Genomic DNA, 21,928 nt, shown 5'->3' with positions numbered 1-21,928 from the left:
TCCACAGATGAACACATGCCAAGAAGAATTTAGGATGAGATGGAGTTATAGCCAAATGGATAGCGAAAATATATTTCGCTGATTAGTCTATCCATGTTCACAATGTTATCACCAGTGTACCTGACGTAATATGCAAAGTAGTCTACCCATGGTGCAAGTTCACAATAATGATATCACCAGTATACCTGTCTAAATATGCAAACTAGTCTATCCATGGTGTATGCTCACAATGTTGTTACCACTGTACCTGTCCTACACTAATTAGTCGACTCATGACACATTCTGACCAGCATATTATCACAAGTATACCAGTGTTATGTCAAGTTGTCTACCGGTAACACATGTTCAAAATGATGTCAAAATCCTATGCCAGTTAGTCCAGTCATTGCACAAGTATGTTATCACCAGTGCATCCATCTTATTCTAAGTAATCTACCCACATATACCAATCTGTCCATCCACTATACATGACAATAATATTATCAGTAGTGTACTCACCTTATCCCAATTATAGCACCTATGGCACATACTGACAATGACGTTATCACCAGTGTACCTGTCTGATGATACATTTAAAACTATTATGCATACCTTTCTGAATGGAACTGGAGAAAACCTGGTCTGTTGCTCTTCTTTTTCTTTGTAACCTTTCAGTAGATGTTTGAAAAGACTCTTGGCTGATGGACAATGTTGGCTGTTGTCCAGAATGGGCAGGTTTTGATGCAGTGGTTGCAGTGACCATTCCTGCTTGCATTATAAGGGGGTGTTTATATTCCTCACTGCACCTAATGGCTGATTGTCTCTGATACAAAATATTACCATATTTAGTAACTGATATTCCATGACAAGAAATTCAATAATCATAATTTAGATAATTGCTGAATGAAACACAAACAATGGGATGGTCCAAATATCAATTGTCACATCTTTGTTAAATGATGATACAGACTAAACACTGCAAACTCTAATTCATCAACATCACATTGCATAGTTGCTTATCAAGCGAGTTAAAACACAGAAAGGCTGCTACAAGGCCTACAAAGGAATTAAGGCACAGAAAGAAATGTTGGCGGGACAATAAAAGCTATGCAATTTATTTGAAATTCATCATAATTAAGGGAATGCAAAGAAGCTGGTCTGTCACTCAAAGGCTGTAAGACTGCTGAAAACTGTGGAACATTGTTTTCATTTTCTGCCAAGGTCACAGAGAAGTCAAGCTGCATACCAGATTTTGTACTGTACAGAAAAGGGCCTAAAGAAAATTGAACAGTGACCTTAACTTTGATAACAAGAGTCCCTCAAATGGAATGACAGTGTACTGGACAAAAGGAATGACTATGTACAAATTCAAGACAAGACTATTTCCTATATTTCACCACTTAGTGTTGAAATCATCTCTGAAAATCTTCATCGATGACAAGATTTTGTGTTAGCTGATATGGTACACAAATTAGATGTCAGCTTGGCACCAGTTTTATTTGCTACAAAGTAGTCTTTATTAACAATCTTTTGGTGCAAATGTCATGTCATAATAAACATCCATTAACTGGGAGCAGTGACATAACGATTTTTAAGGTAGTCAAAGTGGAAGCCATATTCTATGTACAACAGTCACCTTTTCATGTAGGACCCTCAAGGAAACATAAAAAGTATATTACTGAAAACCCTGTGTTGATATAGCAAACTATTTTGAGGGGAGTAGACACATAAAATGCTTGCCAGTAGCTTTCCATGATTTGGTGGTTCTTCCTCCACAAATTATACTGGCCACCGTGTATATACCATTATACTAGCCACCATATATAACCAATCATGCACTAGAAAATGGCACTAAACCTTAAACAACAACAAGAGCCACAATTAAAGCAGCACTAACAAGATTTACAAGAACACAGCTGTGGTAGCCATACTGGACATCAGATAAGCACCATTTTACTTTGAGACTAACTAGATCAACCAAGAAGTCTTGCAACGAACACCACATGCTAGCATCAGTTTCTAGTAAAGCAGAGTTGTGATAACAAGATTTTTATGATGGCTACCATGGCAGCCATATTGGATATTAGATCAGCACTATTTGTTTAGGATCATCTATCTATCATAATAAGTCTTTTAATAAAACCATATGGTGATAAGACCATCCATTCAGTATGAGCAGTGTATCCCCCAGGGGTGTAAAATTGAGGGTACAAGAAACCCCTTGGTGTCAAAACTGGGGGTCAAATAAAAAATGTGTGGGTCAAAAAAATACTGACAAATTTTCATATGACTCGTACTTTTTCAGCTTGAAATAGGATATTGCAACTTGCACAACATACTCTCTCTCTCTCTCTCTAAACATACAAATATACCAACATGCACAATTAACAAACAAATGCATTGTCCATTTAATGAATAATTGTATTAGTTCATTTTTCTTTTAAAGTCGTACTTTTAACAGTCTCCTCAAGCAATATTATAGCCCAACACATTACATATAAGCCAATACAGAAAGCCAAATAAATCTTTTAATGAAATGGGAGTTAATTTACTGCCTTTCATAAAATGTATACTATCTTAGGTTTCATTGTACTTCTTCCTACAACACATTTATTCAAATATCCAGGAGGATAATGATTCATCTTCTTTAAAGTTACACTTGAACTTTAAGATCTTTCTTTTATGGCAGCAAAAGTTAAAAACAAACAAAATCTGCAATGACCCACTGACTTCGTAATCCAAAAAACGCATTTGTCTCTGCAAGTTTACTGATTTCATTGTTGTGAAATAATGTCTTAGGTTATAATGTGTTCTCCAGATATCTTATGGCGAACGAGGGCAGATTTTTGAAAATTCTAAAATCCTGTCACTAAAAGATTATTCACTTTTGCAGTCTTTGCAATCACGCAATCAGAAGTCGCACCGGTAATCATAATGAATGTGCCGTATTCCAGTCAAGGGAATTATTTTCTCCATGTTTCATTAAAGTTAGTTCCACAGTTACTCTTTTGTGTTCTGCTTCTTTCACTTTCTTTCTTCGCTAATGCATTTTAGTGCATGACGTTTTAATCTGGTGATCACTTTCTAGTGCAACAAGCCTTGAGATTAAACATCTAGATGACAGCTTGCTCGATGGAAATCGCGAGAAGCTTGCGAGATTAGGGGAAGCTACTCCATCATAACATTGCCTATGCTATACTGGTTCATTGTTTTATATGTTCCCTGCGTTGCACTTTGCTATACGAATAGAGGAGCGCAAGGCAGGGAGCAAACAAAGCAGGGAACAAGTCAATGCCTATACTCACAGTATATACAATGCCATACATCATCCAATGGGTATTAAATAAATCCTGATAATATTATGAAAATCCTTTGCGTCAAAAAAACGCATGGCAACAAAATGTTTGTGTCAATTTTCTCCAGCGTGCATCCCTGACGCACAACTGTGCGTAAAGGGAAACACTGCAGTATGAGTAACGATACTAAGATTTTCACAATGGCTGCTATTGAGGCCAAATTGGACATCAGACTAGCACCATTTTCATGTGGTGCCAACTAGACATCCTAAGAAATCTTCTAGTAAAACCCACATTGATCTTACCATCCCATTTAAAAATAGTGAAAAAAGTCCTTAGGTTGGCATAGTTTCGCCATGGACCAACCAGAAATCATAAATAGTCTTTAAGTGAAAACCCAATGCTGACATGACCATCCCATCCATTACAAAATAGCAATAACAACATATTTATGACAGGTGATGTCATGGCTGTATTGGAAACTGATTGGTGCCAATTTTATTCAGGGCCAACAAGACTTTATGTAATGTCCTTATGTAAACACCCCATGCTATGACCATCCACTCAGATATAATAGTAATAGCAACACTTTCAGGATGGTTATTATGGTAGCCATATTGGATATCTGAGTGGCATCTTTTTGATCTAGCTCCATCTAGAGCATAAGATGAGCATGTATGTGAAGTTTCAAGGCAATTCTCCCAAGTAGTTCAGAGGGAAAATGTATGTGGGTTTGCATTGAGAAGCCAATGATATTACTCTAGTTACATAGGAGCTCTGTCAAAGTGTGCAGTCATGGGTCTTATTAGTGCATGTGTAGATATCCATATTTGTTCATCTACTATTCAACTTTGAAACCTTGCATGGATTTAGCCTATGGCTTTAATAAAGAAACATCAATATTTATTCTTCTACTTGATTACTTCAAAAACTTGCATGGATTCAAATTAAACAAACAGAACAATTTTGCAAGCTTCCTCTAATTATAGCTGCAGGTTTTAAGGACTTGTGAGAATCACTATCCATGGGAATGAAATGATTGTCACATTCCTGACTCTCATAAAATTACAGTTTCTAACAATCAGTAGTGATGTGTTATTGACCAAATTAAATACCTGTGAAATTTGATCAACATGTGTCCCCACTAAAATCACTGGTGGTGGGATGACTGTATAAGATGTTGTAGGGAACTGTGCAGAATTCATGTTTTCTGTATCAGGTGGTGCACAGGAATGTACGGAATTCATCCAGATCTCAACTAGCTCTAAAAAAGTCAAGAAACAAAATATATCATAAACATTCTAAGCACTGACAGAATAATGTACATGTACTTGCTGACAAAATATTTACTAAAACAATACTTAGTTTTTGACAGATTTAATTGAATGTGTATCAGAAAGAAATGACTTAAAAACCAAAGAACCTGAAGTTTCTGCTTTTGCCAGACATTTCCAGTAGATCAAAGAATGTGACCTACAAACTCTGCTCAATCGGATATCAACCATGAGAGTTTTGAAATATCTCATATATCAATTAGTCTTTGATTTGTCCAATTAACTGCCAAATAAACATCTTAATGAAGTAAAATGCAAAAGTCACTAAGTCAAGTTTACAAATTATTTCTTTCGCAGGCAATCAATATAGGTGTTGCCAACTAAGCTTACCTAAGATTCAAATGTATGCATTGTTTTCTGTTTGTCAGGCAATCAATGGAGGTGTCGCTGTCTAAGCTTGTCTGGTCATTATGTTTTCCCAGTTTATTTAAAGGCTCTATAGCCACAAAATGCAAGACAAATAAAGGTCTTACTGCTTATCTCCCGACCATATCAAAATCCATATAGTTCAGTGACTGCTCTAGGTCCTGTACTATAGACGTTATATCAGTCCCTCACACCATGTTGTTTGTGTTCCTGCATGTCAGCTCAGTTTAAAATAAATTATGAGAAGCCTAAACTCAGATTAAGGAAAGACAGGTACTTGCATGAATAACTGACTTTACAGGAAATGACTGTTAATTAGGTGTTACATATTTTTAAGTAGTAAGTCAGCTGATTGTTAGCAGTTACAACTGAAAAACAGTAGAGTGACATAAAAATACTATTGCTGGGAAAAATCCTGAAGTCCTTATTTCTGAATGAAAATAATATGAAGAAATAATTAATTCATGAGAAAATTGGTTAATCGTAATAGGATATTACTGTCATTAAAGCAGCATCAAATCTGGAACCAAAAATGACACATTTTGTGGTGCAATTAATAATTCATTCTATCAATCATGTCTTTCTTGGCATGTCATGTTTTATCTCCTTTAAATGCTTTTATGCTGCAACTGACAAATATCTGGTTATTATATTAATTTTTCAAGACCAGCCGTATGGAATCAATCCTTTAGTCGTCTCAATATTCTCTTCTGAATACAACCGAGTTCTTACAATCTTAACCAAGAAATGTTTACAGTTGTACAAACAAATGTGATTATTTTTTGTATATTGAAAACTATCTTTTATCTGTGTCAAATCCAAGATAAGTGAATTTACAAATGAGATGAAGCCCAGCACGTACCATGAACTTTGCATTTCACTTTCCCCTCAGTGTCAAAGTAACACTCATCTTCTACAAAATCAGTAATTTGTCCACTGACATCTGAAACTAACAGGTAAATGGCACGTCTTGTCAGGAACATCTGGTGTGTTGTGTAAAAGGCGTACTGCCCTGCAAAGTCCCACATTGTTAAACGTGCATACTTTCTTACATCCTGCTTTGTTTTGTCTGGATTTTCTTTCAACAATTTTAACATTTCCCTCAATGGATCTGTCTTATGACTTTCAGTGGCATTACTTTCTTGAGGCTCTCTTCTGGACATCATGTTATTTTCAGACTGGGTGAGATTACTCTGACCTACAGTGGAAGGTGATTCTTCTTGAAGACTAGCCGTAGATGAAAGATTCTGACCAATATTCTGTTGAAGCGCCCGGTGATATATCACCTCTGTATCAGTGTCATCATCAGCAACAATGGGAGTTGGACTGTGGTCAGCTCCCTCCTGTTGAGGAGAGCTTGCAACCTGTTCCTGATCTGCAGTGCTCTCACTTGTTTTGTAATTCTCATTCAGAACTTTAACAAGGCGCTGTAGTTTATAACCCTGTTCTGAATCTGAAATCAGAATGAAAAGATAGTACAGTTGAATACTGCCTGGCAACAAAAAAATCAATCTTGAAATGAAAAATGAAAATAAAACTTCAATGATCTTTTGTTTCTCCACTACATGTGGTGGGCCAGATAAGCCACCCCATGCTACTCCAAGTTTAAATACTGTGGTGGTGGTGGTGGTGGGGTAGATACCAAGCAACTCAACACCAACACTCTTTTGGTGCATGTGGACCACCACCACACAGGGGTTGAGAGGGAGTGACTGACAGTAAAACAATCAATGCAAGAAGGCTACCATTGCTATGTATGTATGTATGTATGTGTGTGTTTGTGTGTGTGTGCATGCATGCATGCATGTATGTGTGTGCATGCATGCATGTGTGTGCATGTATGTATGTATGTATGTATGTATGTATGTGTGTGTGTCTGTGTATGTGTGTGTGTGTATGCATGTGTGTATGCATGTATGTATGTATGTATGTATGTAATGTAATGTAATGTAATGTAAACAGCATCTTAGCACAATACCAGCTACATGGCACCAATACAAAGCAAAATTAAAAAATGTAAAAATGAGGATTGTACAAGAACTTGGAAAAAATAAATCTTTTCAAACAAATGTAAACACTGCTAGAAAATAGAATCTAAAAATGATGCTCTAATTTTATAAAATGCATACACAGAAACTTGTAAACAATAACTGCTCTTGAAAAGACTATGAAGTCAGCGATTAGTAATCATATAGCAAACGACACTTCATCATTAAGCTGATTACAAGTTTACCAAAGCAAATATAATTTCAACATGAATTAAGCATTAAATGCATGTTTGTTTTGAAAACATTGCCTAATTAATGCCTTTTCCTATTCACCCCATCTTTAGATTGTGCATCACTTCTGCTGTATGATACACACTTCCTTATACTTTGCAATTTATATGCTGTAGTAGCCTTCAAATAAAAAAATGGACATGACAAGGCAAAACGTTGAAAAGGCACAGCCAAAAAATGCAAGAATGCCACTTGTTTCTTTCTTCTACAGTACACACATCCATAGCACATATTTGTGTTGGTCTATTAATTTCATATGCAGCTAAAGCAGTGGATCTTGGCTAATAAAGCCTTATTTCCCATACAGCAGAGCTATTGATCTTGACTGGTTTAATGCAACATGATAATGGCATTGCTGTACCAAGCAGCATTAATCTATATAAAAGGCTTATATTAGAAAAATATGACTACATTCATTTGGAAAAGGGACTCAGCTGTTAGGATTATTATTTTTGGTTAAGAATGCAATGTATATGTACCAATATGAAACAAAATCACCATAATCCATGGGATGTTTTACTGAAAGCATCTGTTCATGTTTGGGATATCAAATAGACAGTCATGTTGATTTCTACTCATCAACTTGTAACTAGGTATTTTTACTTGATGTTTATTTGTCAATCTGTTTCCTGCTTTCATGATGATTAAATCGTTTCCAAAATAATCTGATAAATACTGTAGTGATTTTGCAATGTCACATTTAATAATCAGCTCTAGCCTCAGTTTTGGTACCTGTAAAAATGTTCAATAATCACAAAGCTTTCAGTGGTAAATCAGAGTGGATGGTAGTACTAATATTAGCACCCCTACTTCACGGATGTACCACATGGCGCACCAGAGGTGGGTGGGTGTTGTCAACATTTTTGGTCATATTAATTTATTTGTTAATAGATATATTTATCCAATACCAAGAATTGGTTGATATGATTCTTGAGTATATTCCATACTTGAATATAAAATGAACATAAATTATCATTTAAACTCTTTAAATCAATGATGTTATGAGGTGAAATAGATGAATGCTTATCATAGGTACAATCACCCTAATTTCCAGGTTTGGCACATTTGGAACACCACTGTCATTACCTTGTTTCAAAGGTCCCTTATGATATCACTCATTTATAGAGCTAATTTTTTATCGTATTACACATTTTGACCATTTAGACACATGTTCATTTTCCGAACTCTTTGCTGATATAGTAAGTCATGTAGATTTTCAATCACAATTATTAATTACTGTTAAGGTGTAGTTTTGTTGTTATTAATAGCATTTTTTATGTTTGCCATGCAATCTTTGCTTGAAGATTATTTTATAGGTAGCTGTTACCCAGAAAACAATAGAATTTTCCCCGCCAGGTGCAGACTTCAACAGAATTCCTTGGGGAGTATAAATAGGCTTGTCAGCATTTGTGCTAGGACCAGGTCATATTTCTGATGTCCTGTTAAGAGTTCTGGTTATTTAGACCCTGCGTGAGAAAGTTGTTTTACTATTTTACTGCATAGCTGGTTTCCCTAAACACAGTAATTTTCAGGAATGTACTGTAATATACAGTAATGGAGATGAAAATATGGCAATGTAAAAGAAATTTTAAAAATGTAGTAAATTAACAATGCATATCTTGGTATGGTTTGTTGTTATCCATTGACATTAATATTAACATGGATGGTGCTTATGTTGTTGTCATTGTTGAAGGGTTTAATGCCATTTTTCAGCACATGATAGGCTATACATGGCGGCCAGTATTAATGGTGGAGGAAGAATCTGGGCAAACCCCGGAAAGAACCACCGACCCACGAGAAGCTGCTGGCAAGCTTTCTCACATATCCACATTAACTGAATCCAAGACTCGAACCCACGCAGACAGGTGAGACGGCAGTGACCTGTAACGGAGAGCGCTTTAGACCACTCGGCCACTCAGGGCCCTGGTGTTTATATAAAGTAACAGATTTCAAACTTGTATATATAGTAAGGTTTACTATACTATGATAAATACATAATACAACTAGATTTTGAACTAAGCATAATAATATTTATTTGTTTATTTGTCCAGTTTGGTGAGAACTTATTCTTTTTATGTTCTATGTTTTGTTATCGAATATTTAGTTACTGTAATGCAGAGGAAATGCAGTAATAGACACACAATTCACATTAATTGCAAAGATAATCCAATTAGTAGAACAGGCAGTGTCATGTATGACCAAACATAATTATCCTTTAATGGCATACTTCTAGATGCAACTTTCATTCTTCATGTAAATAACTGGACTCGAGGTGAAAAGAACGAGTTAGCTCATATATATACATACAGGGTTAAAATGGTGTAGGGGTCAATGATTACAGGCACAACAATGGGTGCAGTTTACCAGCAAACTTGGGTTCAAATCTTATGTAGAGAGCGAAATAAAATTCTGTAACCTGTATGGTGAAGTTATTTATTCATATTTATAGAAATTTGCTAGCATTATGAAGCATTCTGCTGTAGAAACCTGGGATAGAACTTTCCATTCTGTATGGTACATTGATGAATTTTATATTCAGTGTCCATTACTTAATTTCTTTCGAATTACAGTGTTTTATCAAATTACTGAAAATAACTAAGTTTAATCATAGGAAATCATGGATAATAATAATAATAATAATAAGTACAAGCTTGATTAGGACGCCATTGAATGTTTCTCAAGATTCTACTCATACATTTTTTATATTGTAATGATATTGTAATGGGCAGGATATCTAGCCTCTAAAAATTTTATACGTTTCAAATTAAGTTCATTAATCGTAAAACTCTCGGTGCTACAGTATGGTGAATGGTAGTACCAAAACTACTAGACCTAGTACCTCTACTTCGCTGACCGGGTTCGCCATCGTACCTAGGTGGGTGGGTGGGTGTTGTCAACATTGACAGTCATCATTAATTTATCAGTTAATACCTACCGCTTTTCAATACTAAAATGATGATCGGCATGATTCTGGGGTGTATTTCCTATTCGCATATACACTGATCATAAATCATTCCTTGAATTCTTTCATTCCATTGTGTTGTTATGTGTCACTAGCCGAAATATTGGTCTCGTTTCCAGATTTGGCACATTTGGAACACTTCTGTTGTTTATATAGCTTTGGTGGCGCTCTACAATTTCGTATTTTCCATAGGTTAGGATTTTAAAGAAAAAGAATTTCCCTGGCTTTGCTCACTGGTTATACTGGCTATTTAAAAAAGACCTTGTATATCTTAAGTATAATGCAAAGAACCTTTAATTCCCTTTATTTTGGTGTATGATTGATGGGTGTACTATGGGTTATAGAGTATACAGCTTGGCCTTACTTCAGATGTGCATCTTTCAAAAAAGTGCTAGCTTTACTTGGTCATTTTCACTTCCTGAACTTCAGAGGTAAATTCTATAAAAAAAAAGAGCTGATAACATTTTTTGCATTTTATATATTTGGTAATTCATTCAATGCACTTTCAGAAGCTGGTATTGTCTAGTCTGACAAAATTCATTTTCCCTATTTTAATAGCCGCTATGTATAGTGTACTTTAGAGTAATTCAGGCTGATTTTTTAACACAAGGGAGCAGCCATTTTAGTTAGCAGTGTGCTTAAATCATGCAAAATTTCCAAGTACAATATCCAAAAGAAATATCATCCACATTACATTAATGTAGCATAGAGGTATGCCAACATTCTCTCCAGTGTGCATGTTTTAAATGCGAACTACTTCGCCTTACATACGTCACTTTCTCGAAAGTACATATTATCTGGTGAGCGCCCCCTTAATGGTTAGTTGTCGCTTACGGCATCAACTATTTTAAATTAAACGTTTTTGTATCGAAAATTTGACCATTCAAAAGTATATTTGTTGTGTGCACACATAGCTAATACTCTGTGTTATATAGGATTCTAATTACATTTATTAATTGGTGTGTAGTTCTTCTGCTATCAGTAACAAAGTTTGGTTGCCCCTGAAAGCAAGCGCTCGCAGATTTTTTACCTGCAGTTGCTACCCAGCGAACGTTAAAAGTTTATGTGCCAAATGCAGAATCCTGCAGAATTCCACAGGAGGTATAAAAGGTTTGTAACCATCTGTGTTGGACTTCATTGGTTTTTCGAGGGTCGTGTTATCAGCTCAAAACTTTTAGAACGTGCGTAGGAAAATATTTTACAATTTTTTTGTACTATAAAGGTCATATAAGGCAGTTCGCAAAGAAAAGATAACTCTTTTGTTGATTATTTTCCGCGAATGAGAATTCATAGTTATTTCACAACTTCTACATAAATAAATGCAAAAATAAAGTTTTTATAGTACATTTGGAACAGGACTAAGACTAAATTTTGAGATCTGCTTCTATATGACTAAAATCCTTTCATAATATTTATTTGTTCAATTTTTTATTTTTTTTTAAATAACCAGCTTTAGCTTACATATCTGCTTAATCTGTTAAATTGAAATCAGACAGTAATTGTCATGATCCTGTCAGGCCAAATCAAGTGTTTCTTGCCGACCTTGTTCAAATAATGTTTATTACAATTTAATAGAAATGCAACATCAAATAATAATAATAATGATAATAATAATAAGTGCAAGTTTGAGTATAGAGCAGATGAGTGTTTCCCAATGTTCTTCCAATAGTTATTTGTTAATATTGTAAAGCTGTTGAGTGTTTCTCAAGGTTTTGTATAGATGCTGTTAGTTGTTATTGTTATAGCCATTGGGTGTTTATCTAGGCACTATTTGAAGTTAACCCATATGAATGTAATGAAATGTTAGCCAATCTTTCTAGTCCATCAAAAAAAACAATAATTTTAATATAAACTCTGAACATTATACTTTGATATTTGTAATTGTTTATATCAACTTTTGTCATAAAAACTGTTGCTTATACATTAAAGGTTATGGACTCCCAACTTGTTTGGGATGGCAGTCTATATTTTATGTCGGTGTTAATATCTATTAAAGAAAAAAAAAATGTCTTTGTCTTCATGCTTGCCATAGCCTTAGAATTTAACACTTCGGAAAATGAAAAGTTGGAGAAATGTATTTGTCTTGCTGAATCTTCACAAGTTCTTTCCACAAACAATGTTGGATGCATATCAATATTAACTAGGAATTCAACCATTGAAATTTTGAAATGCAATAGCACAAGAAATTTCACTGGCCTTGGGTAAGTGGACTACTGTTATATATGAGCCATCATTAAGATGATAAATCAAATGCACACATGTACACATGCAAATAAAACTGTGCAAGCCTTCTAACCTAAACCCCCAGGTGGCCTGGTTAATGGCTTATTTGGTGTTATTATATATACCACTCACCATGTAGCTATGTTACAAAGCAGGTTAGCATGCAACAGAGGGTGACTAAAAGCCAAAGGGTGCATAAAGGGTGCAAGCAGCATATACACTTGTGTAAATACATAGAGAAGGAAAAAGAACTTTAAAAATATGATACACATAACGATATATACTGTGTTAACATATTACATACTTGTAGTCAAAGGTTAACATGATGGCTTAAAAATTCATCCTTGTCTGCACATATTTAGAACATGTGGTTAAAGAATAACATGTCACTTCTAGTTGCTCTTTCAACCTGGTGAGCAGCATTTTAAGCAAATTCAGTATTACCGGTATGTCCTTTCTAAAATGCGTAAAATTGATTCATGACAAGGAAAATTTCCAAACTACTTGCATACAATAGCTGACTGAAAGCATTAGGTCAAAGTTCAATAAGAACATTACTGTTCTTATCACCAATTTGTTCTGATGTACAATTTAAAGGTCTGAAAGGATTATATTCTTTGTGCATGGACATAAATCTGTTCACTGTTCATCCAGCACCTGTCCAATGGTCATCCAGAATCTAAACTTTCTATCCGTTCTTGTACCCGAAAATGTTTATGCCTGTATTATATTTGCCTGCCACATTTGTTTTAAAAGTGACAGGTGGGAAATAACAAATCTCTCTACAATTTAGTTAAAATAATTTTGTAATCAACCTCAACATCATTGAAAATATAGAAAACCTTATTGTCATGTGTATTACATATCAGCCAATGTGGGTATGAAAACACTTGCTATTATCTTCACTGGGTCAGTAGCTACTCATGATATTTTACAGTTTCTTCCTCAACCAGATAAGCAGACTGTTATGCACTCTTATGTTACCTGTTTAGGCTCGAATAAAAAGTAACAAAAGAAAGAGTGAAAACAACAACCTTTGAAAAATGTAACAAATAATTTATTTCCCTGGAAAAAAACACTGTAACAATTGAAGAAAATAACATATGGTTTTAAGAATCAAATCCAAAAATAATCCAAGAATAATCCACGAATTAAATTTTAGAAGTCCTAATAATGAAATGTTTTACTGAATTCAAGTTTGAGTCCCAACGAAGAATCCAAAATGGAAGGTGATGACGTATACTGTAGTCAGTATGGTGCTGTATCGTCTACAGTTCTTTTTTATCCCACATTCAATAATATTCTGGTGTTTGAATTTCAGAATAAAATTTAAATAAATGTCTTTGTCCAAGAATTCTGCATGAGCACTCAAATATTTCCAGGAAAAGAATTAATCTTTAAGAATCCAAATAATTTGAATAAAAATAATAACTCCAAACTGACACAACAGACACTTTCCAGTGTAAAGAAAAAGCCCCAACTGAGAAATATCTCTATAAACAAAGATTATAATAGGATTAAATGATCATGGTTGGGTATTTATCGATGTGTAAATTTTACCTAATCACTCACAAAGTAAATAAAATCCTTATAATTCCAGTTTCATCCTTTCTACTATCAAATCAACTTATTCCATCAATAATGCATTCCAATTTAAGTAGCGCATACTTTCCTTTCATTCGCTGCTTCACATCGACCCATAATATATAGCCTGTACAGAATCACAGGAACATATTGACTACTGTCAAAGTTACATTTATTCAGAAAATCCATACTTTACATTGTAAGCAATGGCTACCAGTGGTTTCCACACATTTCGTTTATTTACAACATTCTTGTTCAATTTTAGTCAGTCCCATCTGGTACGTCAGATGACCATGACCTTACACAATAACAGCTGATACGGACTGAACAAGTGTGCTAAATTAAATTTCCAATCTAACATGAAAATTGAAATTATTATGGAATTAGTCAATGAACAATGTGAATGCTATCCCTTACTAAAATAAAGGTAAAAATGTAATAAATTTTATACAGGAATAACATTTTATGTCATTCTAAACAGTGTTAATACTTAACAAGATCCATGTCGTGATCTAATGTGAAATGAAATGTGACTACTGTCTTAGTTATGTTTATTCAGAAACTCCATGCTTTACATATGAAGCAATGGCTACCAGTGGTTTCAACACATTTCGTTTATTTACAACATTCTTGTTTAATTTTAGCCAGTCCTATCTGCTATGTCAGATGACAACGACCTTTCATGATAACAACTGATAGGGATAGAACAAGTGTGCTAAATGAAATTTCCAAACAAGCCATAAATCATTATTAATTTTATCAATGAACAACATAGAAATATGAACAAGATGATATTATTCCTTACCAAAATAAAGGTAATAATTAAATAAATTTTACACAGGAGTAACATTTTATATCATTTTCAAGAGCGTTAATACTTGACAAGACCCTTTCATTTATTTAATGTGAAATTAAATGTGCAGTTGTTAAATGTAGAGTTGCTCGCAAAACCAGCCTATATTTTGTTTGGTTGCATAGTTGAGTGTTGGAGTGCTGGAAGGACTGAGCGCTTAGAGTGTTCAAAATTCTAACTGGAGACTTTATTGATGGTTGCTGACTTTGATCTGAAGTGAATGTTGGGTTCATGTTTGGGTCTGATACAGACAGAGCTTGATCACCATTAGGTATATTTTCCAAAACTGAACTAATTAATGTTTTTGTTCAGTGCTAGGTCTTCGACTGTAAGTTTTTAGAGACTCTTCATGTTTGTGGTCTGTCATAAACAAAATATTTCTGGTTGCAAACCCAGCATCACTCATAGCCTGAATTGCTGTTGCACGGAGTGAGTGACCAGTATAGAGTTGCACTCCTGCATTCTTGCAGATGTCTGGCATGAATGAGGAGAATTGCTTTGGTTTGACCGGTTCACAAGTATACCATTTGTCAGTGAATTCAGGAGATCTTAGTGATTCTTTACTGCATTGTGTAAATAATGCCTTTGCTGCTTTGTCACATTTCTGAAGGAAAATTTTTACAGATTTCACTGGACAAGTGTTTGTGCCAGTTGCATACATTCTTTTGTCTGATATTTCTTCAAGCTTTGCATCAACACCACCTTGGTGGGTTTTTTTTAAGTGTTTCATGATTTAGAGTCATGTACTCCATTCCAGATTCATCCTTTTCAAATTTTAAGGAAGTTGGGGTCAGTTGATGGTGAAATTCTATACCTCTAGTCAGAAAATGAATAGCCAGCAGATACCAACTTTTGAATCAAAGGGCAACAGGGTCAAATTTTTGAATATACGCATTGATTTTTCCTATTTCTTCCAGTGAAATTACTTGGTAATGCTGGGTTGGCCTTGAAATACCTGATTTTAAATTCAATTTCAGTTTTGCATTTAACATTGAATTAGCATTTTTGAATTCTTTGTCTTTGACAATGTCAATATCTTTTCCACTGTCCTTCAAGTATCTGTTTATGGCTGCATGAACATTTTTCAAGGAATTCTTGTGATATTCTTGCGCCTTATTGGCTGGCATTTTTGTGACCCTGGATGATAAAAAGTTTGGTTGGGCCTCAGCACAGAACCTTCTTAAGTGGCCACTCAGTTCGTCTGGTCTGATTGTGTTGAAGTCAAGTTTGTATCCATTAATTTCAATACACCAAGCTGTAAGTAAATAGAAAAATATTCGTAGCAATACAATTCTTACACTTGGCAAATACACATAAAAACAACATGTCCTGCAATTTGTGCATAATTTGTCAACTTTTGGTTGGGATTTATGTATGTAATATGGTGACATTATTAATTTTATCCTTCAACATTAAAGTCTTTCAAATTTATACAGAAGATTTATTTCTTGAGAAAAAGAATAGCAACGCAAAAAGTTATGTAATTTCTTTTTCATCGAAATTAATGACTACACATCCAAAATTATTTAACTTAGCAAAACAATCACTTTATGAATTATAATACACATTTTTCAATGGTAGTTAGTCACATTGTTGGAGATATCATGCAAACATTTTCATCTCAACAAACTATGCGATATGTTATTATATATGTTCAAAATCTATCCATCAAAGATATTTCATGTAAATAATCTGATTATTTTATTCTTGTAATATTAACATTTATAAACTTTATCCAGTCTTTTGAATAATGGTCTCATAAATATTTGTTTTTATTTTTGTATAAGTGGTCATATTCACACCATGCCACCAACACCCACACACGTTTGAAAATAAGCAAACAAAAATATACAGAAAGTTAAAAAATGTACCATTAAAAATGCCAATGCCCCATTTTATGTTTCGTTTAGTAGCCTCTGAGTATTGATTTATTTCAATAGCTTTTAAGTCCTCCTCAGATAATTTCTTGAATCTTGGTGTATCTCAATCAGCAGCCTCAAAATCGACTGTCCCAGTTCCCACACTATTAGTGTTGTTGTTATGTATGGCTAGGGTGACGGCGGTCATGGGGTGCTCTGTGAGGGAATTTGTCAATCTCTGTTCGATTTTATCTTCAGCACTTGTACCATCCATCACAATATCATCAAATCCATCTTCATCTGCTTCAATCGCTGCTATTATTTCTTTTAATTCCTTGTCATCTAATTGTTCAAAAAACTCCGTAGAAAATTGCAGTGAAAAATCACCTTAGTCGGCCATTTTGCTCGGCTATGTAGCAGACAAATGCTAAATTGTATAGTCAACTATGAATATCAAAGAATATTGGAAAATGTATAAAAAAGGGTAGAAGTTATATTTATTTGCCGAATTAAAAATTTAAAAGACGAAACAATTGTTTCACAGTGACGTGTCTGCAATGTTTATTTATATTGCAAACTGAAAGTAGTCCCAGAATTTATCGAAGTGTAAAAAATTCCAGATCAGTATCACGTGACCATTTACATCCAATCATATTGCAGAAAATCCGTTACATTCATAACAATTGGAATTATAGTAACTTGAAACTCAAAACATTCCCGGATAATTTTTTTTAGAAGTATTTATGTCTAAAAGCACGTAGTCCCATTATGACCTTGACAAAAACCAATCATTTTACTCAAAGAATAAGATAAAAATAAAAAGTTGTTTACTTGTCACAGTGATTTCTGAATCAAGGTCGGGAACTAGGTCAGCATAAGATACATAGTTCAATGTTTACGATTAACTCTAAGGTGAAACTAATTTCTGGAAAATATAAAATTCCTAGTAAAAAAATATTACATTATTTTGACATATAATGAAATTTAAAATAATTTTTTTTTAAAAATTACAATTAAATCAGATATAAATTAAATAAAATATACATAACAGCATAGTATATCATACACTGAAACATGACGCTAAACCACAAACAACAACCAGTTAATATTAATTACTTTCATACTCATTAAACTAGAACAGAGAAATAAATTGTCTTTACAAATTACATAAATTGCAGCAGTTGATTCAATAAAAATTGTTACACTGACCAGCAAGGTCTTCTCACAAATATATCCATCAGCCCTGCAGAAAATCTCTTTTGGGAGAAGTAATATATGTTTAAGAGGACTGTTTCAACTGTCATAAAGCTGCAGTTTTTACTTCACGATATCCCTTGTAGCAAGTTTAAGCTGATGTTCTGAACAGCCTTCTCCAAAATGTCATGGGCAACATAACCTTCCAAGTTATATTTTGACAACTCATGATTTGTGCCCTAGCATGACACAGCTTACCATCATCTATTGTTTTTTTTTCTTTTTTTTGTATACCTGAACGAAATTATCTACACCATTTAAATAGAGAAATGCAGATCATTCCTTCAAGAGTGGTAGTGACTTACATAAGACAATAAGAAATATGTTTCAGGTTGGCCGACCATCCCTATCTTTCATTCCTGACCCTAGTACCACCACCACCACCCAGTAAAAAAAAATTATGTATTATTTTAGTTTTGGAAATTGAAAATTCATAGCAAATAAGAAAATAACAGCCGGGGAGGGGGAGGCTCTGAAACAATATCAAATAATTTGGCCAAAGGTAACCATTTCATGGAAAGCTGTCAAAAACACAGATGAACAATTAGGATGAAATCAAAGGATGTTTCATGAAAAGTTAGATTACCATGTCAGAGATGAAAAGTTATCTGATAGTTTCTATAACAATTCATAGTCCCAAATGGAATAGTCTCATTAATGATATTTGCATTTTTATGTGAAAAATTATGTAACCCCCTCCCCCTGCAGCCTCTGGCAATGGAAATTTGAAGATCTGCCTTTACATATGCAAAAACAGTTACACCTGCAAACAAAAATGTTAATTCCAAGGTGGTATGTAACTGCTCTTTATAGACATGAACAAAATGAGACTAGGATTATTGTGCCCATTTTCACAAAGAGAACCAAGTTAACATCACAGAAGGAGAAATCAGAGAACCTGAAATAACAGAAGGATCATAAATTGTATATTATTTGCTTGCCAGGTTGTAAATACTATTAAAATCTCTAGATATAAGCCTTTTACATTAGTCTCATATATTATATGTCTGCCAGGTGGTAAAAATTATCATAATCTTCAGATGTAAAGCACTCATACACAAGATGGATACAGCTTAAACATATTCAATTTGAAATCAATATACGTCTTCCTCTTCTTATAAAAGAAAAATTGTCTTCTATATCACAAGACATACATTCCCTATGGTCAACATCTTTGATATAAAAAGTCAAAATACTATTTTTGGTTCTATTGGACCTATATCAGATGTCTTAATAGGATGGCATGTTGTCCTTTATTCATCCATCCATTAACACAAGCTTCTCATCACAATTTGCTTGAACTACTTGGAAAATGGACATGAAACTTTAAGCATGCCTTCACCCTATGACTGACTTGGTTCTGAATAAAAATCTTGTGCTGCTACCTTGAAATTCATATCGCTGTTCCTGAATGGTTGGCCATATCACCATAGGTTTTTCACTAAGGTGCTTGATAATGACTAGTTGGTCCTAAATGAAAATGATACTGATCAGATCTCTAGTATGCATAGCTGCCAACCCTCCTGGCAATTACTGAAAATAGGGATACAAATTAGTGAATTTTGACATGAATTCATGAAGCGATCTTCGAGAACGGGAATGTTTGTCGGAACAAATGTTTAGCATGGTCTCCAGCTGATAAAGGTAGATTGTGTTCAACAAGAAAACTCAACAATGCTTCAGCGTTGGTAGCTTGTAGGTCTTCCATCGAGAGCTGAAATCTTCTGCGTGTTTTTTGTGCTTTTTGCTACCAATGTGCTTCCTCGCATCGTCTCTGCCACCATGCCCAATGCTAAACTTTGTGGCACACTGCGTGCAAAAATGCATGATGTATATCAGTCTTTGATGTCTGAATGCACAGCCAATTTTTGGTATATTTCAAACTAAACTTCACTTTTTGTATAATACCTTTCTTTTTCCTTGTTGGTGGATATATTTTCAAGATGTGTTTTCAAGATGTGGTGACAAATGGTAATTCAAATCAGTGTTTGCAGCACATGTGCAGAGCAAAATTCTGGTTAGGCCCCAGTTTCTCTCAAAAGAATTTGTAAAACTACACTTATAAATCCAGATTAAAATCCGCTAAAATGCTTGCTACCGGGCCAACTGTATCAATTAGCCATAGTTCCACTAATACCGCAGTACCAGACCGTTTCGGCAACTGCTGATATCATGACTAGCGCTTAACGGGAAATTGGTTATTTTATTAAAGATTTAAAATAATTGAGAATTGGGGAATTCATGATTTTTTTGCATGTGGCGTGAATTCGTGAATCACTGGAAAAGTCATGAAATTCACGCCAAAATCCTGAGGGTTGGCAGCTATGAGTATGGGACTTTTGATAACACTTAGTTAGTCCTAAATGAAAATGGTACAGATCAGATCTCTAGTATAGTCATCGTGGTGACCATCTTGAAAATCTGTCATTGCTAATTGTGTAGGAAATTCCCTTCTTTTAGTCGCTGTAACCTTCAACTCTAGACTCTGATGCTACATCTTTTTCATCCTGAAATTAAAACATGTAGGTTACTGTGCCAAAACAAAACAGAGATGAATGGACAGATGTCAGCACAGCACAATACATTTCACCTCCTGGTATGTGAATAAATAGAGAAATGTATATATTTTATATTTGTATGCCCACATACCTTTTTCTCGCCTCATCCATTCACAGGTCGATAAAGAAACATCACAGCAGTTGACATAGACATCTATGCCCTCTGTACTACATCTCTCAGAAATGTTCACTTCCTCTCCAAGAAGACGTTTGACCAGGGTTGTCTTCCCTACACCCATGTGTCCGACAACCATAAGTCTTATGCTGTATATAGTTTCCTTTCCATCTTTTAGAGCATCTTCAAAAAGTTGGATGGATCTCTCATCCATGTTCTGAATTTCTACTGGAACACCTGTGCATGTAATGGATTATTTTTACTGTTAACATTGAGGCAAATTGAAAAATAATGACTACCCAAAACATCAGACAGTCTATCCTCTAGAGGTGCAAGACTGAGTCAAAAATCATCTTGGTGTCAAAACTGGGGGTCAGACTGAGTAAAAAACAAACTTTGGTACCAAAAATGGGGGTGAAATAAAAAATTTGGGGGTCTCTAAAGCACAAATGAGTGTAAAGGGAAACACTGATCAGAGTGTAATTTCAATGTACGCCATCAAAGTTATTCATGTTAATACACTGGAGACTTGTGCAACATTCACAAATCTATTGTCATAAAAGCTCACCACAGTTTATTGGTGTTCAATTTAGTAAACATATAAAAAAAAATTAATCCAAACATTTAAATCTACAATCTGATTAAAACTGTGATATATTTATAAAACATAAACCTGGCAGCACTAGTAAGAGTCTGCTCTACAATTAAGTGCTTCTAAAAAAAGTAACTGGTACGTGTGAACATGTTTGCATTTGCAACATGTATAATGTAGAGCATGCTGGCATGCATTCGTGTACTGTAACTCTGTTTACATGCTATAATTATGGAAATCAAGCATCATATAAAGCAACAGCTGAACAAAATGACTGATTCATTTCCTGCAAAAAAAGGCTTAAATTAATTCAAAGTGACCTAACTTAAGCACTTTTAAAATTGATCGGTGAATATTGCCAGAGTAGGGAATACCAGGATATAAACATGTATTTAAAAAATTATAAAATATAAAACAATTATATAAAGAATACAAGTTGTCAGCATGTTTTTGTGTTTGTTTTTTGTGTTTTGTTTGGTCTTGTTTTAACTTTTAAAATCATGGAATTTCCAAGCGGAAGTGAAAATAACCAAGAGTGATCAGTTTTCCAAACCAAATTACACTCATCAATCGGACATTAAATTGAAGGAGTTCGTTTAATTATTCCTACATCATCCGGAATATGAATGCGCCATTCATATTCGGCTTCGGCATGACAAGATGGAGATTTCTAT

General features: G+C 34.4%; 2 protein-coding genes across 2 annotated transcripts in view; both read right to left on the bottom strand.

Moving 5' to 3' along the window:
• LOC149784774 (uncharacterized) overlaps positions 1-10,220 on the bottom strand; it is a 43,234-nt gene extending 33,014 nt beyond the window's left edge. The window contains exons 1-4 of the mRNA XM_089933049.1: positions 10,190-10,220; positions 5,838-6,428; positions 4,391-4,539; positions 592-802 (exon numbers count right to left, since the gene is read on the bottom strand). Coding sequence (XP_089789175.1) covers positions 592-802; positions 4,391-4,539; positions 5,838-6,428; positions 10,190-10,220 — 982 coding nt within the window. The remainder of the gene's footprint in view (positions 1-591; positions 803-4,390; positions 4,540-5,837; positions 6,429-10,189) is intronic.
• A 4,798-nt stretch (positions 10,221-15,018) lies between these two features.
• LOC149784773 (uncharacterized) lies at positions 15,019-20,896 on the bottom strand. Its single transcript, XM_089932791.1, has 2 exons — positions 20,639-20,896; positions 15,019-16,131 (listed from the first exon to the last, which is right to left on the bottom strand). The coding sequence occupies exons 1-2, from the start codon at positions 20,874-20,876 to the stop codon at positions 15,734-15,736; spliced, it is 636 nt and encodes a 211-aa protein (XP_089788917.1). The 5' UTR covers positions 20,877-20,896; the 3' UTR covers positions 15,019-15,733.
• Positions 20,897-21,928: the final 1,032 nt, after the last annotated feature.

This window comes from Sinohyriopsis cumingii, chromosome 14 (genome assembly GCF_028554795.1).
Source record: "Sinohyriopsis cumingii isolate HCF-2022 chromosome 14, ASM2855479v2, whole genome shotgun sequence".
Taxonomy (NCBI): Eukaryota; Metazoa; Mollusca; class Bivalvia; order Unionida; family Unionidae; genus Sinohyriopsis; species Sinohyriopsis cumingii.
Note: the sequence above shows the minus strand (reverse complement) of the source record. Positions and strands in the feature narration are given on the sequence as shown.